Here is a 25,740-nt window from a genome sequence, read left to right as displayed (position 1 = left end):
TCGTTTTAAAGTGAGATGAAAGAAAGGGATGGAAAGAGAGGGAATAAATACAATGAGAAACGAAAAGAGAAAAAGATTTGTAGGAGGAAATTTGTCTCCATCATATCATTTGCTGGATAAGGAGATTAATTTGTGAAACCCCAAATCCCCCTCTCTCTTTTCTCTATCGTTTTTTTTTTCTTGCTTAGGTTTCAATACAATCATTGGTGATAGACATAGAGAAAGGGAGGGGACGAAACCTCTGTCTTATCTAGGACTAGGTCAAAGAGTAAGTTAGCGAGACATGTGTCTAATGCCCCCAAAATAAGGGGCTCCAAAAAGATTTTAAAAGTTAGTTATGTTTGTTGATTGTTGTTTAAAATTATTCTATTTTTAATAAATAATTAAAAAAGAAAGTGAGAAATAATTATAAAAGAGTAAAAAAAAGAAATAATGAAAGCTGCTAAAATAAAATAATTATTTTAATTTTATTATTAAAATAAAATTAATATTTTTTTATTTTTTATTAAGGGGTTGGGGGTCCCTAAATTAATAATGACCTAGAAGAACCCCCTCCCCTCCTCCTCCTCCCCCTCCCCCAACCTCTTGAGTCGACAGAATCTTACCATGATCAATAGAAAAACAGAGAAGAGATAAAAATTCCATTAAAAGAAAGTTAAAAAATAAATAGTTAGAAACATAGAAATAAAGAAAGATGAAAAAGATAAAAAAGTATTCTTAAAATTTTAATAGTCATTTTTTATCAAATTTTAAGAATATTGGGTGTAATTCAATCTTAAAAAAAAAAAAAAATTTAAAACAACCAAATCTGCAAGTAAAGTATTATCCATTAAAAAAAAAAAAAAAAGGTAAACCATGCCCAGTACCCTCTCAAGATTGAGCAAAAACCACAAATACCCTTGAATTATAAAAAATAACAAAGATCATTCTTAATTTTAATAAACTCATTTTACTCTTCAATTAATGTCACATATGACTAGTAAAATTTTTAAAATATCAAAAATACTCTCAAACTCCCCTTTCTCTCTTTGTAAACCCATTTGATAATTATATCTCTTTTTCTTTTTTTCAATAATATCATATATTTTTTAATGACGTGAACTTCTTTTATTTTTGTCACTCTTATGTTATTTTAATAGATTATTAAAAAAATAATTAAAAAAAAAAAACATTCGAGTACATCAATAAATAATAGCAATAAAAATAAAAAAAATTAAACAAATATTCTCGAGTGGGAATTGCTTGGGTTTGTCTTCAATTTACAAACCTAGCAATGCTAGGGTTTCTTTCAATCATTAGTGATGATTTGGGATTGACCTCTAATTTTTATTTATATTTTCTTTAAAAAGAGAAAAATAATTAAAAAATTAAAGATAAACAATATTTTTTATTTATTTCTCAAGGGACTCTATTATCTTTATCTTTAATAACACGAGGGTGTTGAGTTTTTTTTTTTTTTTTTGGGTTAAATTTTAATGGTGTGGGGGTGTGTGTTATTTGCCCAAAATTAAAATGAAAACAAAATACTCCGTCAGAGTCCATTTAGAAATTAATTTACGTTCACAAAATGTGCCAATATGCTCTTCAAATTCAAACCGAAACCCTAATAAAAAAGTACCGTTGCAGGTTTCCCATTTAGCCGGCCGCAGCATCAGCTTTTCATATTGACCTCCCCCTCCATCCCTATCCGTTTCTCTCTGATTCTTCTGCAATTCCATTTGTGTTTCCAAAAAGTTCCATTGATTTTGGTATTCCAAGTGTTGGCCGAGAGAGAGAGAGTATGGGAGCTTACTGCAACGACGACCTCCTTCTCTCCCCGAATTCCTACTCTTTTGCTCCCTCGTCGCACGATCTCAGATTCACCAAGCAGCTCCATGACAACGTCCACGGAAACATTTATCTTGATCCGGTAAATTTTCTCCCTGACTCTGGTTCGAGCTCGTTTTTCGAAAATCCTTTTTGACATATTTGATTTTTGAAATAGATGACTTATGATGGATTCAGTCTGAATTTTCCTACATTTAACAATAGATCCTCGTTTTTTTGGCACTTCCAGCTTGATGCCGTCCTAGCAGATATGATCATTTTCACTGTCATGTTTTCAAATTGCCTGACATTTCATACCATAAAGCCAAAAAATAAATAATTAAATTGTAGTTACATGCACTTTATAGGAACATATATGCCATTTTGATTACAAATTTTATCTGATGGGTTACAGCTTATAGAAATAGGTATATAGGCAGGGGCAGAGCCAGGATGTGGGGGCGAAATTAAATAAAAAAATATAATTTTAAAAATAAGATAATAATGATAATATTGAAATATATATATATTTTTTACAATTGTTCTTTACAGCTTTTCATACTAAAAATTGCAATTGTTCAAGAAAGTTATATTGATTATTTGAATATTTAGACTCGTCATGACTACGAAAGACTAGTTCTTCCCTAGAGGAATTCGAACACAATCAATTGATGCATTTAGATGAATTCGATAATCACACAGTATTTGTTCTAATTGCTTGAAGAAAAACTATCTCAATATTTTGCTTTTGATTCATTAAGATTTTACAGTTGTTTCAAGCTTAATTGTGTGCACTATTAGCATCTCCAACATGAACTTAAAGTCTTTTTTTTTTTTTAAATTCTTGAACCCTTCTTTCATAAAAGAATCACTATCTCCTTGTTCCCCATTATTTGTTTTAAAAAGATAACATTATAAGAAAATTGTGACATCTTTTTTTATATTATATTCCAACCAATCACTAAATTCATTGAACTAAACTAAAATGAATCATCTTGATTTCGAGATTGACACAGATCTCTTTACAAGTAAGCTCTTCTAATTTGATCTTGAAAATTAATATTGTAATATATTATTGTAGTTCTTAGTTCGGGATCCGTAGGAAGTTGTTTAACATCAATTTACTCAATATTTTCTTTGTAAATTTGTTCATTTTATTCAATATAAATTTCCTCCATGTTTGTTTTCTTTGCTTCATAATTTTATTTAATACTTAGTTTTATTTATGTCATCATTGTAAAAAAATAAAATTATGAGCAAATTATAAAAAATACTGTGATGGTTAGTACTGGGCCATTATATACTTACTTTCTTCAATACTTATTTTTTATTTTTAGTAGTAAAATATAATATAATTTTTTTTTAATAGTAAATCATTATAAAAAATAAAATTTAAAAAAAAAATCTGGCCCAATGGGGGCAACTGCCCCACTGGGCCTCAGGTGACTCCGCTCCTGTATATAGGTATGATTAATAGGGAGATATGGTTTCTAATTTTCTTGTAAAATATGTCCACTACCTGTAAACTTGGTTAGCAACATTCTTACTAAAATTTTTTATGTATTGCATTATGGTACATGATTGTATGGTCATCTTCTGAGTACGATCATTTGAATGAGATATTCTTGTTACATAGAGTGGAAAATTCTTTGATTTGAGTGGTGTTACTAAGCCTTGTACTTATTCTATGAGTTTAATGTTACCAACTGGTGATGGCTAATAATAGGAAGCAATAAACATTCTTGTTGAGCTGTAGACATTGTATATGAATGACTTGTAAACATCTTACAATGCAAACATAACTTGTACAGTAGCAAACAATATCTAGATCGTGTCGCATTTGATAGGCTTACAACCTCAACCAAATCGATTATCTTCAAAAATGTCATGGAAATATATCAAGGGTGTTTTTTCTTTTTGAAAATGATTTTTCAATCGATTTATCATCCAATAATAAGTAGAAAACACATTCAAGTTTGCACAGTAAAGGTACCAATGGCTGTCTAATCCTATTAAGCATTTCTGCAATGTTAGTTGATAAAATGATTATCATGTTAAAGCTACGAATCCGCTTAAATCTCTGATTTTTTTCCCAGGGGGTTTGGGGGGGGGGGGGGGGGGGGGGGCAATTTTGTAAATGGGCATTGAGAAGGGTATAGAGGTCTCAAATGGTTCCTTGCTACTTCTCATCATTGTAGTTCTAATTGTATATGTGAATATATATAAACAGAGAGGATCTGTGTAATTCCAAGAATTACAGAAAATTGTCAAGCTATTTTAATGTTTCAGTCAATGTGCAATTGCAAAATTTCACTGGTTATTGATGACTATTATATATTCACTTAATGTAGGTGACTATTGATGACCGTTATGATATCTTTCTTTTTTAATTTTATTTGATAGGTTACTTCGTCGATATATGTGTGTGTGTGTGATATGCAGATGGTGGGAGTAAAAGATGGATGTTACTTTTCCGATCTCTCTAATGAATACTCTAATAAATATTAAATGAGGAAATGCATGTGAGTTTTGGGGGGTTTTGTATCTGTGAGACCTAAAGACCTTTCTAATGTCTTCTCATGTTTAAATATTATTTGATTGTTCCATGTTTGAAAAATAAAAAATAAAAAAATGAACCATTCATGGTTTCAGGATTTTCCAATATATTGATCTGTATGTATTTGCATTTGAGTGCCACATCAATTAAAATAAAACTTATGAGTAGGAGGAGAAAGTTACTGCCGAGATGATATACTGAAATGTGTGATATTTCAACTTAACAAAAAAATTTATAAACATGATACACCATATTTAGGAAAATATCTTTCATTGATGTTAGTTTTGCGTTATAGTAGTTGATGAATTTATAGGATAAAATATGTGTACCATGTCAATCTTTTAGCTTTAGTAGGACTCAATTGTACCTCTTGTTTCTTGCTGCACTTGAATTCAGAGGAAAACCAATTAGGCATGTATCTCTTAATGTATTTTAAAGTTTATAACATTTGAGAGAAAACTAATTTGTTTGTTATGCCGCTCTATTGTTGCAGCTCTTTCTGAAGTTCATAGATACTGAAGAATTTCAAAGGTAAGTAGTTTCCCTCTAGCATGTTTCATTTGGTAGCCTCTTTTTTACTATATTTCAGCTATTGGATGCTTTATCCTCCTGGTTTTATGGATTTGGTATGGTAGTTAATCATTTCATGTTTCTTTTTATGTTGCAGGCTTCGTGATCTTAAACAACTTGGTGAGGTCATGATCTCTCATTTGATCAGTAATATAATTCATGTAGTTAGTATTAAATTATAACTAGTCAAAATTATTCGTATAAAAGTGTTACATGCGACGACTTATTCTCTGTTATTTTTAAAATTTTTCCTTAATGCTATAAGTGTTATTTCCTTTATTACTGTTATTGCTTATTGTAGTTTGTTGCTTTAATTTCCAGCTATAATAGTTTGTTACTAGGAGAATATTCTAGGGAGAGCCCACGTGTATGGGCTAGAATAGGACAAAACCGGTTGTTATAACCACTTGTAAGGGGGAATCTGCTATGGCAACACCCATACTAGGAGGTATATATATCCCTCCTAGACCTTCCAAGAAGGACTGTCGAGAATTATTATTGAAATTCAATATCTCTCTCTCTCTTTCTATCTCTCTGTTCTTTCTTCCCTCTGTTTTGCCTAGCTTTTTCTCTGTTCTGCTGCTATTCACCAATTTACACTAAGTTAGTAAGATAGCCATTGTCACTAGCAATGACAATTTGGTATTAGAGCCACGATCTTGGCTGGAGTTAGTATAGAATTCTTCTATGGCGGAAGGTAGCATGAAGAACTTCGAGTCACAGCTGTAGCAGTTCAGCTCGACAGTGATCGAATTCTAGAGCCGCGTAGATCAACTAGAGCTGGGTTCGGAATGCAATCACGAGGCGATCATAGCAATGGATTGCAAGATGGAGAGTTCGATAGGGGGGTTGGAGAGAAGACTCGATGGTGCTCTGTCTCAAATGCGGGAGGACAATGCGCAAATGAGAGTAGAGCTGGGAGCCCAACTCTAGCAATTTATGGTTATGTTCACTCACCAAAACACGATAAGAGTGGCTCCTGATTTCCCTCCTAGAGATAGAACATAACCCTTAATACTAGAAAATAAGAGAGACAGAGTAGTGGGAAATAATGGAATTGAGATTGAGCTGGATGAAGATATAGGGAATATGATGGAAGGTGGACAAGAAGGACTGAATCGTCCACAACAATCGGGGTTTCCAATGCCCCGGTTGGAGATTCCGGTGTTTGATGGGAATAACCCTCGATGATGGGTAAGGAAGTGTGAGCGCATGTTTGATTGGTATAATGTACCTGAAGGGAGAACAATAGCCCTAGCTTCAGCCTACTTTGATGACCTGGTAGAGGCTTGGTACCAAGGGTGGACTAAGGTCAAGGATAATCCTACATAAGGGGAGTTCACCGATAGGCTGTGTGAGAGATTTGGAGAGAGGAACATGTTAGACATTATTGAGGAGTTCAATAAATTAAAACAGGTGGGAGAGGTGAATGCTTACCTGAGGAGGTTTGAGGAGCTGAGATTATTGATGATCAACAACAATCCCCACATCTTAGAAGCTTATTTTGTGTCTAGTTTTTTGAGTGGGCTTAGTGATGATTTAAGGCCTATGGTGAAGATGATTAGACCACGGATAGTGGAGCAAGCGGCAGAGAGTGCACGTTTGCAAGAGATGGTGGTGGAGGCCTTGATGAGGAAGCAGAGGCAACAACACAGGGCTGTAACCAGGGGTGCATCTCATTAAGGGGAAAATGGACACAACTGCGATTGGGGTAGAGGCAATCAAGGTGTCAGGAATTTAGGGGGACCTGGTTCTGGGGGAAAATACAATGAGTCGAGGAGGCAGCCTGGGCTATGTTTTAGGTGCGGGGATAAGTATTATCCCGGGCACCAATGCAGACGCCAGCTGTTGCTACTAGAGGGAGACTCGAGGGAAAGGCTTGAAGAAGAAGAAGAAGAAGAAGAAGAAGAAGAAGAAATAGAAGAAGATAAGGAGTTCAGAAAAGGGATAAGGGTGAAATATCACTGCATGCACTGAAGGGGGTGACCAATAATAAGATAATTGATGCGGTCACCAATCAAGACTCGGCCCAAGGCCGACCCAACCAAATCAGAACAATATCACCAAAATAGTAGTGCCATAATGTTATTTTAATACTTCTTATGTTTTAGAATTCTACTTGATTTAGGATTCTACTTTATATTTCTACTTGATTTAGGATTCTATTTTATATTTCTACTTGATTTAGGATTCTATTTCATGTTTCTACTTCATGTTTGATTAGGGTTTTATTTCTATTAGAATTCTAGTTGGATTTTGTTTACAAATATTAGATGGATTTGGATTAGCCAAATACTATAAATATGCCTAGGATGTAGAGTTTGTAATCAAGTTTTAATCAATCAAATTTCAGCAACCTATTTGGGTTTTCTTAGCAAAACAGTCTTGTTTTTGCGTCTTCTTGAAAGCCAAGCTTCGGCCATTGAAGTTTACTCTTTCAAGGGTTTATTTTGGTGTGTTTTCTTCACACTCGCGCTACACGCTGTGTCAGGTGGTATCAGAGTGGTTCATCAACGAATCAGATGGCCAATCTTGAAGGTAACGGTAGCAACTAGCCTCTTGACGGTGATCGGGACTTGTCCGCAGTTTGGAGAGCAATCGAAGAACAGCGAGAAATAACTCGTACTATCCAACAGCGATTGAAGTAATATAGTAATCAATTGGGCACCTTACTACAAGTTGATCACGACAGGAACCTGAATAATGGGGTGAATCAAGCCGAAGCGGGAAGACCACCCATTAATCATGTTCTTGTTAATCCTAGAAGACCAATGATTGAAGATAGCGATGAAGAGGTTGATTTTGGTCGAGCAATAGCTAACCCTGGTGGTAGAGGGGTTAGGAGGAATGCGCATCAGCACAACCATTGGGGCAACGATGAGTATAAACTAAAAGTTGATATTCCTACCTTTAGTGGAGATCTTGATATTGAGGGGTTCCTGGATTGGATCACTGAGGTTGATCGTTTTTTCGAATACATGGAGATCTCAGATGAACGACAAGTAAAGTTAGTGGCTTACAGGTTGAAGGGTGGTGCATCTGTTTGGTGGGAGCGATTAAGAGAAACAAGATTGAGGGAAGGCTGACAGCCAGTTCAGACATGGAGACGAATAAAACAGCTATTAAGAGGTAGGTTTTTGCCCCCTGACTTTGAATAATATATGTTTGAAGCTTATCAAAGACGTGCACAGGGAATGAAGAGTGTGAATGAATATACCTCTAAGTTTCTGCGATTGGCGGAGAGAAACCAATTGTCAGAAAGTGAGAATTAACAAGCAGTTCGTTACTTGAATGGATTGAAGCCTGCTATTCGTGATAAAATTGGGGTTCAGATGGTTCTGAGTGTGCAAGAAACAAGGAACTTAGCTTTAAAGGCTGAGTTAATGTTGAGTGAGAGATCTCGTAATGACAACTATCGTTGGTATAGTGGGAATGAAAATAAACAAGCAGCTTTGATAAAGGCAAGTCGGTTCAAGGAGCGCAACCCTCCAATCTACCCCATACAGTCAACCCTAATAAGGTTACAACGGGGGGAAACATTCAAGGTACTACTTCTAATCTTCCAAAATCCCCTAATCCTTATGCAAAGCCTATTCTTTTAAAATGTTTCAAGTGCAATGAGGTTGGGCATCGATCTAGTGATTGTCCAAGGAGGAAAACAGTTAACATTGTAGAAAAGGAAGAGGAAGATGTTGCTGAAGAAGAAGTATATTGCAGGCTTGATGGGGAGGATGACGAAGAAGATTATGGACATGGGCAATATACCTATGTAGTGAGGAAGTTAATGCTATCTCAAAAGAATGAAGATACTACTCAACGGCATAAGCTTTTTCGCACGAGGTGTATGGTGAAAGGAAAAATATTTGAGTTGATTATTAATAGTGGAAGTCAGGAGAACATCATAGGAAGAGACGTGGTGGCAAATATGCAGTTAACTCCTGAAAAACATCCAAGCCCTTACATGATTGGATGGATCAAAGAAGTTGGTGGCATACATGTGGATGAACGTTGCAGGATGCCTTTCTCTATTGGTAAGTACTCCGACGAAGTCTATTGTGATATTGTTGATATGGATGCTTGCCATATTTTATTTGGGAGGCCTTGGCAATTTGATGTGGATGCTAAGCACTCGGGTAGGAAGAACACATATCAGCTTGAGAAAGAAGGTGTGCGTCATACTTTGTTACCCATAGTGGAAAAGAATCAAACCAAAGCTTTTAAAGTGGAGGGGCGAAATTTTTTTACCGTTACACATAAACACACTGAGTTTGTGAGGGAGTGTAAGGATACTCAAGAGGTTCACTTAATGGTTATCAAGGGGGAGAGAGTGAGTGAGCCACTGAAGGTGAATCAAATTCCAGTGGAGGTGCAGGGATTGTTGGAGGAATTTCATGATGTGGTTCCTGAGGAGTTGCCTAATGAGCTTACCTCCTATGAGAGATGTTCAACACCACATTGACTTGGTTCCTGGTGCTAGCTTGCCTAACCTACCACACTACAGGATGAGTCCTAGGGAGAATGAGATTTTACATGAGCAGGTAGAGGAATTGTTGAGAAAAGGGCACATTCAGACTAGCATGAGTCCATGTGCAGTGCCAGCATTATTGACACCAAAGAAAGATGGGAGTTGGAGGATGTGTGTTGACAGTAGAGCCATCAACAAAATTACTATTGGATACAAATTTCCAATTCCTAGGCTCAACGACATGCTTGATCAACTTGATGGGGGTTGTGATTTTTACCAAAATTGATCTTAGAAGTGGTTATCATCAAATTAGAATTCGACCTGGAGATGAGTGGAAGACAACTTTCAAGACGAGAGATGGGTTGTTTGAGTGGTTAGTCATGCCCTTTGGACTAACCAATGCACTAAGCACTTTCATGAGACTAATGAACCAAGTATTACGCCATTTCATTGGTAAATTTGTTGTGGTGTATTTTGATGATATTTTGATATACAGTAAGTCTATTAATAATACAATGGAGGCAGAGGTCAACAAACATGGCAATGACTGGACCCATGCCAACACAGATATGGCTAAGAAGGGGAGGAATGTCGTTGCTCATGTTCCCTTAGCAGAAAAGTTCAAGCGGTTCAGGAAGATGTCAAACAAAAGTTGCACAAATAAGAAGTACAAGGTGACAATTGACAAGCATAGAAAATACAAGGTATTTGAGATTGGAGATGAAGTCATGATATTCTTAAAGAAGGAACGGATTCCAGTAGGACAACAGAACAAGCTTAAGCCAAAGAAGTATGATCCTCACAAGATTACAAAGAAGATAAATGATAATGTTTATGTTGTGGATTTGCCTAATCATATGGGTATTTCTAAACATTCAATGTGGCTAATCTCTCTTCGTACTTACTGGATGTGGATTTGTCCAAACAGGATCAAAATTCGAGGTCGAATTTTTTTTCAAGTGAAGGTGAATGATACGGTCACCAATCAAGACTCGGCCCAAGGTCGACCCAACCAAATCAGAACAGTATCATCAAAATAGTAGTGCCATAATGTTATTTTAATACTTCTTAAGTTTTAGAATTCTACTTGATTTAGGATTCTACTTTATATTTCTACTTGATTTAGGATTCTATTTCATGTTTCTATTTGATTTAGGATTCTATTTCATGTTTGATTAGAGTTTTATTTTTATTAGAATTCTAGTTGGATTTTGTTTACAAATATTAGATGGATTTGGATTAGACAAATACTATAAATATGCCTAGACTGTAGAGTTTGTAATCAAGTTTTAATCAATCAAATTTTAGCAACTTATTTGGGTTTTCTTAGCAAAACAATTTTGTTTTTGCGTCTTCTTGAAAGCCAAGCTTTAACCATTGAAGTTTGTTCTTTCAAGGGTTTATTTTAGTGTGTTTTCTTCACACTCGCACTACATGCTGTGTCAATAATTAAAGTAGAGGGGAAGGTAAAGGACAACAGTTTGTTGATCTTAATTGATAGTGGAAGCACGCATAGCTTCCTGGATGAAGGTTCTGCTAGAAGACTGAAGCGTCCACTTAAGGGAACTCAACCCCTAAGTGTGACCATGGCCAATGGGAATAGGGTGATCAGTGAATTAGTCTATCCGGGATTTAATTGGGATATGCAAGGTGAGAAGTTTGAAGCAGACTTGAGGTTGCTGCAAATGTAATTAGGGGGTTGTGACGTGGTATTGGGGGTTGACTGGATGAAGGGGGTGAGCCCCATAAGTTTTGATTTCAATAGGATGGAGGTGTCCTTTGACAAGGGGAGAAAAAGAATGACTCATAGGGGGAAAAGAATTTGGGGCTTGCAGAATGATAACAGGGAAGAGGCTCCACTGAGTTTTAAAAAACAAGTGGTGCCAACTGACCCAATTATTCTCCATTGTGGCAGTAGAAGAAAGGGTCAGGAAAAGATTATATGGAGAATTGCACCTAACGGTCAGCAATCAGCAAGGTGAGCTTGACTAGGTATACCCTCAAACCCTTATTGATGAACTGCTGGTAGAATTTAAGGACTTATTTGCCGAACTTGTTACTCTACCCCCTACCCGAACCTTGGACCATTCAATTAACCTCAAACCCAATACTGAATCAGTAAACATTAGGTATTACCATTACTCCCCAATCCAGGAAATAGAAATTGAGAAAATGGTGAAGGAAATGCTAAAGCAATTCTTTATAAGACCTAGCTAGATCCCATTTGCCTTACTAGTCCTTCTTTAAAAAAGAAAGATGGATCTTGGCCATTTTGTGTGGATTACCACCAATTAAATGCCTTGACCATCAAAGACAAGTACCCCATACCTCTTGTAGATAGGGGTGTGCATTCGGTTATAATCGAACCGAACCGTCCGATTTTAACTAACCGAACCGAACCGAACCAACCCTAAACAAATAACCGAACCGACTACTCTACTAACCGAAGTAACCGAAACCGAACTAACCGATTTTAAATTTAAACTAACCGAACCAAAAACCGAACCGAAACCTACCCAAAAATTGACTACCATACTGCCGAACATATACAAAGAATGAAATGGAGTTGGACACAGAATGAACATGATAAAGAGAAACAGAAACAAAACAAAATGGTAGCTCAAGATTGTACCGATGGCCGATGAAGAAGCACAAATCTAGAGATGAAACTAACCTCTAGGCTGTAGCGAGGAAGAAGAATAGCAGTTAGCTGCTCGATCCAGAGATGAACGCCGAGCAACAAATCTGGAGTAAGCATTAGGAACATAGGGTTTTGAGGTGAGGCGGCCTCTTTGATTCTTCGACTCTTCGTCTCTGAGGGATAGTGGTGGTGACAGCGACCTTGGATGGCGGTGGGGGGTGGCTAGCAGAAAAGAAGGAGATTTCTCTCCTATAAGGGTAGGGCACGGACTCAAAAGGGTCGAACAGCTACCACGAGAGGGTTGTGGACTAGGAAAAGACGATCTTCCTGCTCTGCTCATCGACCCTGATTTGGAGTTTCATCACGCCACCTTAGGCTGAGGCGCCGATGAGGCTGGTGCCGACCGTTGAATCGTCCTTCTCGAAGGACCCAACGTTGTGGGGGTGGTTGTAGTGGTCCACAACCCTCTCGTGGTCGTGGTAGGGGATGGAGAACTTGAGAAGCTGTGTCACGACTCACTAGTGAGGCAAGATGGAGTCATGGAGAAGGAGAACAAGACAGGAGAAAGCCATCGGGAAGGGAACCCGCTTGAAGCTGCCAGAAGAACTCGCGTGGGGTGCCGCGCTTTGCCAGAACCACGTGGGTGCTGCGCCCGCCCGCGCGTGCCTGTGTGGGGGTGGCCCGGGTGGGGAGGGGTTTACTAAATATACGGTTCGGTTTGGATATTCGGTTATTTCAAATAAAAAACCGAACCGAACATCAAAAATTGATTTTTTTTTTTAAAATAACCGAACCGAAATTTTAAAAAAGAATAACCGAACCGAACCGACCGAACTTATCGGTTTAGTTCGGTTACTTCGGTTTAACCGAAGTTGTGCTCACCCTTACTTGTAGAAGACCTAATGGATGAGTTGCATAATGCCAATTTTTTCTCAAAGCTTGACCTTTGTTCGAGATACCACCAAATAAAAATGAACCCTGATGATGTCCATAAAACGACCATTAAAACTATCATGGACATTTTGAGTTCTTGGTGATGCCCTTTGGGCTCACCAATGCACTGACCACTTTTCAATCCCTAACGAACCAAATCTTTGAACCTTACATAAGAAAATTCATACTTGTATTTTTTGATGACATCCTTGTCTATAGCCTAACTTTGAACCAGCATCTACATCACCTAAAGACTACCCTAGAAATCCTTACCAGCTCTTCATCAAAAGGTCTACGTGTTCCTTTGGTTAAGATCTGGTCGAGTATTTGGGTCATCTGATATCAGGAGAGGGTGTTAGAACTGATCCCAGAAAGGTGGAAGCTATGTTAGCTAAACCCACAATAGTTAGGGCTCTGAGGGGGTTCTGTGGCCTTATCGGGTACTGTCGTCGGTTTGTTAGAGGGTATGGAATCATTAGTAAACCTCTAACCGGCCTACTGAAGAAAGGAAATTTTAGCTAGGGGGGTAGGAGGCTGAAGAAGCCTTTGAAATGTTGAATGTGGAAATGAGCAGGGTACCTGTTTTGGTTTTGCCAGACTTTAACAAACCCTTTGTACTGGAGACAGATGCTTGTAGGGTAGGCATTGGGGCTGTATTGTTACAAGGAGGGAGGCCATCGACATTTCTAAGCTAGACATTAAGCCCAAGGCATTTAGGATTGAGCATCTACGAGAAGGAGTTCTTGGCAGTACTGATGGCTGTAGAAAAATGGCGCCATTATTTGGAAGGTGGGAGATTCATAATCAAAACATATCATGAGAGTTTGAAGTATCTATTGCAGCAAACATTGCAAACACAACTTCAAAAGAAAGGGATAGCAAAATTGATGGGATTAGATTACATAATTCAGTATTGGAAGGGTAAAGAAAATGCGGTAGCTGATGCACTTTCGAGGTGCTAAGAGGAGGGAAATGTGTCAGCAATCACCACTGTAATACCTGAGTGGTGTCAAGAAGTCATAGATAGCTATGAGGCGGATGAATAGGTAAAGAAGATATCGGAAAGACTAGCAATGGGATCTAAGGAGGTTGAGGGTTACACTTTAAGTGAAGGGTTGATAAGGTTTAATGGCCGGATTGTCATTGGCAGCAGTGGGAACCTCAAGAGAAAGATTCTACAGTCCTTGCATGAATCTCCTGTAGGAGGACATTCGGGAATCCAAAACACTTACCTTAGGATAAGACAGTTGTTTCATTGGCTCAGGCTAAAGGCTGATGTGAAGGAGTTTGTTCTGACCTGCCACGCCTGCAAAAGGTGTAAACATGAAAATGTGGCCTACCCCGATCTCTTTCAACCCCTTCCTATACCTAACCAAGCCTGGACCAATGTGTCAGTGGACTTTATTGAAGGGTTGCCTAAATTTGAAGGGAAGGATAGTATACTGGTTGTGGTTGATAGGCTATCTAAATTTACGCACTTCATAGGGTTGGCTCACCCTTACATAACCCAAGAAGTGGCAAGGGCATTCATGGATCAGGTAGTGGCGTTGCATGGGGTCCCAAGCACCATTGTATCAGATCGTGATAAGATCTTCACGAGTGTGTTCTGGCAGGAATTGATGAAGTCTATGGGAACCAAGTTTAATATGTCTATAATCTATCATCCCTAATCGGACGGGCAAACTGAAAGAGTCAATCAAACCTTGGAGACCTACTTGAGGTGTGTATGCGTTCTACAACCTAAGAGCTGGCACCGGTGGTTAGCATTGGCCCAATGGTGGTATAACTCTAACCACCACACATCCTTGCAAATGTCACCCTTTGAGGCCAACTACGGTTACAAACCTCCCATCCTACCAGCTTTAGAGGGACATGCCACAACTGCTACTGTTGAGGAGTATATGCAGTAGAGGAGGGTGGTACTACAATAACTTAAGCAAGAACTGGCCTCAACCCAGAATATGATGAAGCAATATGCAGACAAGAAGATGAGTAAGAGGGAATTGGAAGTTGGAGAGAAGGTGTATTTACGGTTGAGGTACCCCCACTTGAAATTCCTCAGCCAAGGGCCAGTGTCCAAACTCAGTCCCAAGTATTTTGGGCTATTTCCCATAGTGGCCTGGGTAAGGGAAGTGGCCTACTGTGTACAACTCCCTGAGGAATCTCAGATTTATCTAGTCTCCCATGTCTCCCTATTGAAAAAGTTAGCTGGAGTTGAGTCGGTTAACCCAGCATTGCCCACCATTCCTAAATAGAAGGAAAATTTGGAGGAGTCGGAAGCCATTATAGACAAAAGGGTGATCTACAACCGAAGGGTACCCCTCATCCAAGTGCTGGTGAAATGGCAACAAGGATACACGGGAAACAACACTTGGGAATACCTGCCAAGTCTTCTATGGCAATTTCTCAAGGCTGCCAGCCTCAGCATTTCTTGTCATATGTGGTGACTTATTCTCTGTTATTTTTAATTTTTTTTCTTAATGCTGTAATTGTTATTTCCTTTATTATTGTTATTGCTTATTGTAGTTTGTTGCTTTAATTTCCAGTTGTAATAGTTTGTTACTAGGAGAATATTTTAGGGAGAGCCCACGTGTATGGGCTAGAATAGGACAAAATCGGTTGTTATAACTGCTTGTAAGGGGGAATCTGCTATGGCAGCACCCATACTAGGAGGTATATATATCCCTCCTAGACCTTCCAAGAAGGACTGTCGAGAATTATTATTGAAATTCAATATCTCTCTCTCTTTCTATCTCTCTATTCTTTCTTCCCTCTGTTCAGCCTAGGTTTTTCTCTCTTCTACTGCTATTCACCAATTTACACTAAGTCAGTAAGATAGCCATTGTCACTAGCAGTGACAAAAAGTTGCTGGTATTGTCGCTATCTTACGCAAAGTATTGTGTGTGTTAGCGTGTGCCAAGCTTGCCTGCCACGTATGGGATAGGCTGGCCCTGGGGTCTCGTGGGTGCCTTTGGGAACCTCAAGGCGCCGAATGGGGTGGTCCGTTACATATGGCTTTGATACCATATAATGAAACCCTAGGGCACGAGAAAAGAAAGAACTCCCAGGCACAAGAAAAGAAAGAATGTGAGAGAGAAAAACTTGCAAGAATTTCACTGGTGAAATAAGAATGAGTCAAAAGATACAAGAGGAAGAGGCGTAGCTACATTTATATACAACGCACCACTTCAATAGATTGGTGATGCAATCTCATACAATAAGAACCGCCTTATAAAAGCTCGAACAATATAACAACAATACAAATAACATTACAATTAACAAATCACCAACATAGGTAAAGATTGCTACTCAAACACTACATGCTTCCACATGAGGCCCCTGTATCCACAATCCAAGCATCTGTAGATAACAATTTAGAGAGATAACACTGATGGAAAGTACCTTGTTTAGCAAGGGAAACAGTTGGTTTTGGGGTTTCCACCAAATTTGATGATTTTGTAACCCCTGTCTGGTTGAATACCTATTACAGTACTTTCAATTGATCTGCAGTCATTTTACCTTCTTCAGTCTCAACTGCATAGGTTGTTCGAGTTTTTCTTTGGCCTTTCCTTTTCCAGTTTGCTAGTTTCCCATGGATCTTCCAGCAAGTGTCTCTTGTGTGATAGGGTTTGTGATAGTGATCACACCATATTTTTTCTTTTTGTGGGTCCCCATGTGTTGGTGTTGTTCTTTGTTTAGAAGTAGCAAGGGCTGAACCACTTTGATTGTTATTTTCAGGTAATAAATTAAGCATTACCTTCTTTTGGCTTTCGTCTCTTCTCACCTCTGCAAATGCTTCTCAGATAGATGGAAATAGCTTGGTTCCTAACAACCTCCCTCTAACTTCATCCAAGTCAGAATTGAGGCCATGTAGGAAGTCAAATACCCATTCTTTTTCCACCATTTTAGAGTACTTAACTCCATCCTTGGTACACTCCCAACTGATGTCATAAAATAGGTCCATTTCCTGCCATAACTTAGACAACATATTATAGTAATCGGTTACTAAGTGGTTACCTTGGCGAGTGGTCCTTATAGCTAATCGAAATTCAAAACATTGTGCCATGTTTTCCATATTTGAGTAAAGACTTTGGACAACTTTCTATACTTCTTTGGTTGTTTTGTAAAACAGATAGGTCCTCCCTATCTTTGGCTCCATGGAATTGATAAGCCAAGCCATAATTATGGAATTCTCAGCATCCCATACTTCATAGTTAGCAGCTGTAGGATCTGGTCCAGGGATTCCCCCGGTTAGATACTGTTAAGAAAAATAGGAAAAATGCTTCTCTTCAATCTTATTCATCTCTTACTCGAGGAACTCAATTTATACAGACTTCCTTACAAGATTAGGAAGTTGCTAAAAACTGGTTAAGGAAGGATTTCTAAACCTAGATTAGGAAACTATACAAATTTAGGATACAACAAATCAATCAAAGATATACTAATCTAGATTTAGAAGATACAGGTCTTATTTTAGAAAATATATACAACCAATCTATTATCCATCAATTAAATCAATCAATCAATTGATTGAGTCTTGTCTGAATTTGGGAACAAGATCAGAACCCTTAATTGTTGACACTCCCCCTCAAGATTGGTTATGGATATCATGGATATCAATCTTGCTTGTCATCCTTCTAAACATGGCTGCAGGCAGGCCCTTGGTTAGCACATCTGCTAGCTGATTGTGTGATGAAATGTATGGTGTGCATATCAAACTACTATCCAATTTTTCTTTTATAAAATGTCTATCCACTTCAACATGCTTCGTCCGGTCGTGTTGAACTGGGTTATAGGCGATACTAATTGCCGACTTGTTATTACAATAGAGCTTTATAGGTGCAGTCCATGAGATCATTTAGCAAAATTTTTAGCCACAATAATTTACACATACCTAGGGCCGTGGACCGGAATTCTGCTTTAGTACTTGACCTAGCAACCACATTTTGTTTCTTGCTTCTCCATGTCACCAAATTACCTCCCAATATGGTACAATAGCCAGAAGTTGATCTTCTATCTACAACAGATCCTGCATAGTCAGCATTTGTGTATGCCTCTAGTGTCATGGCTTCTTCTTTCTTGAATAGAATGCCTTTCCCAGGTGCTCCCTTTAATTAATGAAGTATCCTATACACAACTTTAAGATCGCTTTCTTTCGGATTGTGCATAAATTGACTTACCACCCCTATCGCATATGCTATTAGGCCGAGTATGGGCCAGATATATCAACTTTCCAACTAACCTTTGATAAATTCCTTTGTCAACCATGTTGTCTTCTAAAGCTTCTCCTAGTTTATGATTCGGGTCAATAGGAGTTTCAACTGCCTTACAACTAAGCAATCCAGTTTCATTCAGGAGATCCACTATATATTTTTGCTGGGAAATGAATATGCCATCCTTTGAATGAGCCATCTCTATTCCCAAAAAATATTTTAATCTTCCCAAATCTTTAATCTCGAATTCCTTCACTAGACACTCCTTTAATTTTGTCATACCTTCCTCATTATTTTCAGTAACAATAATATCATCCACATACACAATAAACACTATTACCCCCCCTGTAGTCTAGTGGTGTATAAAAAATGTATGGTCTCCTTGGCTTTGCCTATACCCCATATTAAGCATGACACCTGTAAATCTTCCAAACCAAGCCCGTGGGGGCTGCTTCAGCCCATATAAGGCTTTTTTTAGTTTGCATACAACCGGTTCTTTTGTCCCATAACCTGGTGGTATTTCCATATACACCTTTTCTTCTAGATTCCCATGTAAAAATGCGTTTTTAACATCAAATTGAAGCAGTGGCCAGTCTAGGTTAGGAGCCAAGGAAAGAAGAACCCTAACTATATTCAGTTTTGCCACAGGTGCAAATGTGTCCAAATAATCCACCTCATACACTTGTGTGTATCCCTTGGCAACTAATCTTGCCTTGTACCCATCTATAGATCCATCAAATTTATATTTCACAGTATAGACCCATTTACAACCTACCGGATGTTTTCCTTTAGGTAATTCCATCAAATCCTAGGTCTGATTTTTTTCTAGGGTTGCCATCTCAGTCTCCATGGCATCCTTCCAATTCCTATTCCCTATAGCTTCAGAAAAATTGCGTGGGATAGGAATAGTGTGTAGGCTAGTAGGGAAGGCTCTGTGGGCAGATGACATCTTAGAAAAGGAAAGAAATAGATGCAAAGGATGTTTAGTGCAGGCTCTGGTTCCTTTTCTTAGTGCAATAGGCCAATTTAGATCATATGTATTTGTTTTGGGTGTGGCTTCAATATCTATCACAGGGCTATTATCAAGAGTATCAATTGAGGAGATACCTGGAGATGGCTCTGAAATAGTAGCAGAATTGTTAGTGTCTCTTCTGCTTGTGAATATTTCAGGATTGGCAGGACCTGTAGGGGATGCTAGAGCTTGCACAGGGTTAGATTTAGGTTTCTTCCTCCTTGAACAGACCTGTAATGGACGAAGAGTAGATGATAGCGCCTCCTCGGATGACACTCCTACTGAATCATTTAGATTAGAAGATGGGTTCAAGGAGGGTAACAGATCATGATCCGAAAGAGATAAAGGAGAAGTCCCACTAGTTACGGTTAGATTTTGTTTTGGAGTACTAGAGGCTATGAAGTAAGATTCATTCTCAGCAAAAGTCACATCTGCAAATACAAAAAATTTCTTTGAAGGAGGGTGATAACACCTATAACCTTTTTGTGTAGAGGAATATCCAGTAAACACACATTTTAATGCACGAGGATCTAGCTTCCCTCTATTAACCGTAGGAACATGAACATAAGCTGTGCACCCGAATATCTTGGGCTGCCAGCTACTAGCCACATGAAAATCAGGAAAATGGTTAGTCAACAATCGAATTGGGCTATGAGATTCTAAGGTTTTGGATGGAAGTCTATTGATGAGGGAAGTGGCTGTTAGAGTTGCTTCTCCCCAATAATGTTTTGGTACATTATGGTGAAAGAGAAGGGCTCGAATAACAGCTAAAAGGTGGTCATTTTTCCTCTCGGCCACTCCATTCTGTTGAGGAGTGTAGGGACAAGAGGACTCATGGATTATCCCTGTTGCTGAAAGAAATCAGATAAAGATAGGTTGAAAAAATCTCTAGCATTGTCAGATCTAAACCGTTTTATTCCTACTCCAAATTGAGTTTTGATCATGGTATAAAATGTAGGAAACACATGGCTTACTTCTGATTTTGATTTCAGCAAATACAACCAAACTACCCTAGTACAATCATCCACAAATATAACAAACTATCTTGCCCCAGAAATATTGGGAACATTTGATGGACCCCAAATATCACTATGAATTAGAGAAAATGGAGATTCGGTCCTTTTATTGGATAGAGGAAAAGATATTCATTTATGTTTTGCAAGTTCACACACAGCACAACTAAATTGTTTAAAGTCAAGACCTTTGGCTAAATCAGGAAACATTAATTTAAGGGTGAGAAAAGAAGGGTGGCCGAGCCTATAGTGTTCTAACCATATCTTATCTTTATTGGATTGAGCTAGGCATTACATAAGAGGAAGAGACTGCTTCTTATCCTGTCCACCTGGTTTCTCAAGGTAAAGTCCTTCCCTAGCCCTAGCAAGCCCAATCATCCTCTTCTTGCCCTGTTTCTGTATCTCACAGACATTAGAATGGAAAAATACACTACAATTAGTATCTTCGATGAGTTTTTGGATAGATATGAGATTAGCAAACAACTTAGGGACACGAAGAACATTTTTTGGGGTTAGGTGCTCATTGAGGAGAACATCTCCTTAGCCGGCAACAGTGGTAAGAGAGCCATCTGCCATTGTGATTTTTCTTGAGCTAGAACATGGGCTATAGGAAATGAACAAGTGTGGATAGGAAGTCATATGGTTTGAAGCATCAGAGTCTAGGATTCAATAATTTTGGTTCAGATTTTCTGAAGGATGTAGGGAAAAAGATAAGGAAGAAGTACTTGTGAGGGAAAGGGAGCAGGTACCTTTTTCTGCCTTCTTATCTAGGGACTCCAATAAACTCCTCAGCCTTTCGATTTCTGCCTTGCTGAGTTCAAAAATCTCCTCTCCCTGTTCTAAATCCCTTGTTTCAGATTGTTGACCGATGCCTGTCATATAGGCCTGTCCATGCATTTGGCTTCTTGCTGGTCCTCCTTTGGGTGGCTTTCCATGAAGCTTCCAACACTTCTCTATGGTGTGCCTAGGCTTTTTACAATAGGTACACCATAGGGAATCCCTATTTGTGGGTTTCTTCTCATCTCTAGGTCCTTTGCTCTGATAGTGAGCTTTTAAGGACACTAAAGCCGAGCTCTCATTCGAAATAGGTTCCAGCATTACACCCCTTTTCCCTTCTTCTGCTCATATTAGAGAGATTATCTCATTCAAGGAAGGGATGTCTTCCTTGCCAAGGATTTGCACTCTGACTGCATCAAATTCTATGTTGAGACCGGCTAAAAAATCATATGTTCGCTCATTTTCAACAAATCTCTTATGTAGTGCAGCATCCTCACTGCACTTCATCTCTAGACACTGGCAATGGTCAAGTTCTTGCCATAGAGTTTGCAGCAAATTTGCATACTCAGTAACAATTTTCGTATCTTGCTTGGTTGTTGCCACCCTTGCCCGTATTTCATAGATTTGGGCTGCATCCTTGACCTTTGAATAAGTCAGCTTTATGGCCTCCCATATATCCTTGGCTGTTGTCAAGAACATGACAGTGTCACTGATTTCTGGAATCATGGAATTCTAGAGCCAAGATATCACCAAGGAGTCTTCTTCATCCCATGCCCCAAACATTGGATCACTCTCTTTTGGGCCAGTTCCCAACAGATGACCAAGCTTCCCCTTTCCTTTAAGGAAGGTTCTGATCAGCTGTGACCACTTCAGATAGTTCTTACCATTGAAGCGGTAAGCTGTTTGAAGATTCTGCAACTCCCCCCCGGAGCCTCCATTTTGAATTCCAGTGATTGGAATCTTTGAGGTATGGCTAGATGCTGAATCAGGTGAAGGATCTTGAATGGTAGACATGCTCCATGAAGGTTGGGTGGAAGAAGAAAAATAATACTAATGGAGAGAAGATTGAAAGAGATAAGCAGCAATCGTCCCAAGGAATCTGTTGAGGAATCCTAGGGCTTTGATACCATGTTAAGAAAAATAGGAAAAATGCTTCTCTTCAATCTTATTCATCTCTTACCCGAGGAACTCAATTTATACAGACTTCCTTACAAGATTAGGAAGTTGCTAAAAACTGGTTAAGGAAAGATTTCTAAACCTAGATTAGGAAACTATACAAATTTAGGATACAACAAATCAATCAAAGATATACTAATCTAGATTTAGAAGATACAGGTCTTATTTTAGAAAATATATACAGCCAATCTATTATCCATCAATTAAATCAATCAATCAATTGATTGAGTCTTGTCTGAATTTGGGAACAAGATCTGAAATTGGGAACAAGATCAGAACCCTTAATTGCTGACAGATACCCCACTTTTCCTTTCCCTTTCATAACCAACAAAACTAATTGAGACCATTCTTGAAAGTTAGTCCCATTAAGTTTATGCTGGGTAATTTGAAGGGTGTGTTGGTTGAGGGAAATAAGGACAGCAGAAGGTTGTGAGATTGTAGTGGATGTAGGATAAGTAGTGGAGGCTTCACTGGTTGGCGAGGTACTAGCCATCTTGGAACAGTTGTGTGAAGAAGAGGATAAGATATGCAGTCACCGGGTTGGTGGCTCTATTACCACGAACAAACTTAGATGCCTAGATAGAAATGATACCATGAACAAATTTAGATGCTTAGATAGAAATGCTCTAAGTAGCAAAGGGGTGAGTGGAAATAATTCAATCACACTTTTCATTTGATCGTATGGTGCATATATATACAGAAGCTGCTATCAGCTTTCTCCTAGAATCTAGGAATTCAAAAAACAAATTTGAAAATACAATACAACTTCAGATAAGATAGGATTTAAACTTGAAAATTAGTTTCCCTTCTATCTTTTTGGAACAACTGTAATTTGTTATCTTCTTTTGATTTCAACTTCTTCTTCTTATCATCTTATCTTTCATTCAAATCAACTATTCTTATCATCAACCAACTGCCCTTATCACCTTTTAATTTGGAATTCCACTATAATCCGGAATTTCTTCCTCAACAGGTTGATGTAAAGTTGAAAGAATTGTTTGGTTAGTATTTTTATTGGTGTTAAATTAGTCACCAACTAATCTAAAATTTTAAACTCTAGGAGAGAGGAATAACTCTATTTTATGTATTATCAGTGTCAACAAGTTTTCTCCCATGTGCCCAAAATTTTCCCTTTTTTACTTGGTTAAATACATTTAGGTCTTTAAATATGGAGTTAGTAGAAAGGTTTGAACACATGGTCCTTATTTTGTGCACATTTCACTTGCTCCTTTTAACTCCAGGCAGGGAATACTGAAAGATGATTACTCCTTGAAATCCTTTGACAATGTTCATACTTGAAACTAGCTTTTGTAAATTCAGGTATGGCACACATGGTTTATCCAGGGGCTGTGCATTCTAGGTTTGAACATTCTCTTGGAGTGTATTGGCTTGCTGGTCAGGCTGTTCACAAACTGAAAACTCAAGTAAGGATTCTGGATGTTCTGATCACTGTAATTACACAACTGAAATTCTTAGCATTCTGTCTTTACACATCTGCTATTCTTGGAGGGTTTGGAGCTTGGCATTGATCGCTTTGATGTACAAACTGTGAAACTTGCAGGTAATTAACTGTACATACCTGCTGTCCTGTTCTTTCCCAGTTATCTAAATGTTTGCATTGTGTTATTGCTTCAATTTCAGGGCTGTTGCATGACATAGGGCATGGGCCTTTCAGTCATTTATTTGAAAGGGAGTTTCTTCCTCAGGTTCTCAACGGCTATAAATGGTGAATTTAATGTCCTATATTAGACTGCATCATTGCTACCTTTCTTTGGACTGTGGGCACATTTGTTGAAAGTATAGAGCATGGTAATTGAGGGTGTGGATTTTATAAATTGCTCAATGTGGTGAGAAAACAGTATTTAGGTCAATGAATGTGCGCACTCATGCTTTGCTTCAAGAATATGATATTTGGAAAATGGAACTTATTGAGATAAGCAGCTAGGTTGTGCCCAATCGTACCCTTGGTATTGGCTGCTCTGTCTGAGATATGCTCAGTTGATATCCAATCCAAGTTCTCAGTTTGTGTTCAGTTCCATTAGCCCAACTTTGCATGGATTAACTCAACATTCGCTCTAATTTCATACTTCTCCCAGAAGAGATTAGGATTATTAAATTTTGTGAGAGAATAATTTAGAGAGAAAAACCTAAGAGATTAGTCTCTCTTAGCTTGCTATTTATAATAGGCATAATGGGCTTTAATCTATGGGCTTAACCTAGGGCTAATTACAAGGCCTAATAATTACAAATAAAATACATATAAAATATGTACAATTAATACTAATAATTCTAATACTCCCCCTTTGCATCGTCTCCATTTTTATAATTAATATTTATATATTTTCCTTGGGGATGCAACGCCAGCACTGCTACCAAAAACTCATGGTGACCTCTTTCTTGAAAACCTCAGCTGAGAAATTCAAGGGGAAGTGTTAGAATAGTTGGCACCTGACAGAGGCTTAATAAAAATACAACAACTAACATATTTACTCCTGATAACAAAGCTTTGCTATTGTCTCATCAATCCACTTAACACATTCTTAAACATACATCGAGGTCAATTACATTAAGCAATACTGAATCTAACACGTTATCCTATTACAATATCTGCAACAAGAAGACACCACTAGGACCTTATGGTCGGGACTGCTCTGTACACGTCTAACCCCCGCCTCGAGTACTGCCTACCTCGTCCTTGCTTGGTACCTTGCTCTTATATGGAATGACGCAAGCAAAGCGTGAGCTACAAGGCTCGCAAGCATAATAGTATTTAGGCAACAGGTTAAGAATGGAACTTTTCCCATACCACATGCATTCCATGTCAATGCAGTAACACATCATGCCCTGTTCAATACGTGCATTAGTCTTAATGCATAAATATAAAGTAAATTGTACATAGAGGGTCCTTCGGGCTCACATAAGATACACATATTGGCGCCCAAGTTTCACATACAAACCTACTAGCAACCTAATATAGGCTACCATATCATCATTCCTGACTTGCTTTTTCCTGACTTTGGTCGGCTTTTTTTGACATTCATAACATGCTTTTCCTATCATACATAACATATCGCCACAATTGGATTTTCTTGTCATTCATAACTTATCATCATAACATGTTGCTGTTGTGAATTCGTTCCACGGTTTTACGCCGTGGGCCTCACCCACCTCTCATAATCACTCTTCCTCACCATGCAATGCAATACATAAGGAATGCAATGACATTTGCAGCATAAACGTAATGTTAAGACCCCCATAAACCAAGTATCAAGCCACGCTACGCTCACATAAGAACACACATGCGAAATGTTCTAAATGCATATGCTCACCTAAGGTAAATAGTTGGCTCTTAGACCAACCGAGTTATGCTAATGTGCACACATCCCTCCACACACAAAGCATGTTTCCCCCAATAAATGCAATCCAATCCCCATGCATCACACAATATCATGATATGCACAATACAAAGGTGGGTGATTGGAAGTACCAGCTTTCCTGTCTCGTCTGTGGCTTGTCACAATGGTCGATAGTTGACACCCATACATCCAATGATCGACTACCACGACTCAGCGGTCAA

At 38.4% G+C, this 25,740-nt stretch overlaps 1 protein-coding gene across 2 annotated transcripts in view; it reads left to right on the top strand.

The window, feature by feature from the left end:
• The first annotated feature begins 1,580 nt into the window (after nucleotides 1–1,580).
• LOC127799470 (uncharacterized) overlaps nucleotides 1,581–25,740 on the top strand; it is an 89,518-nt gene continuing 65,358 nt past the window's right edge. Inside the window, exons 1-6 of one of the 2 annotated variants that reach the window (XM_052333525.1) lie at nucleotides 1,581–1,909; nucleotides 4,857–4,894; nucleotides 5,031–5,053; nucleotides 23,484–23,587; nucleotides 23,673–23,724; nucleotides 23,805–23,889. In XM_052333525.1, coding sequence (XP_052189485.1) covers nucleotides 1,781–1,909; nucleotides 4,857–4,894; nucleotides 5,031–5,053; nucleotides 23,484–23,587; nucleotides 23,673–23,724; nucleotides 23,805–23,889 — 431 coding nt within the window. In that variant the 5' untranslated portion in view covers nucleotides 1,581–1,780. Of the gene's footprint in view, nucleotides 1,910–4,856; nucleotides 4,895–5,030; nucleotides 5,059–23,483; nucleotides 23,588–23,672; nucleotides 23,725–23,804; nucleotides 23,890–25,740 lie in introns of both variants that reach the window. The other variant, XM_052333526.1, reaches the window with a different exon arrangement.

The sequence above is a fragment of the Diospyros lotus genome, chromosome 4 (assembly GCF_014633365.1).
Source record: "Diospyros lotus cultivar Yz01 chromosome 4, ASM1463336v1, whole genome shotgun sequence".
Taxonomy (NCBI): Eukaryota; Viridiplantae; Streptophyta; class Magnoliopsida; order Ericales; family Ebenaceae; genus Diospyros; species Diospyros lotus.
Note: the sequence above shows the minus strand (reverse complement) of the source record. Positions and strands in the feature narration are given on the sequence as shown.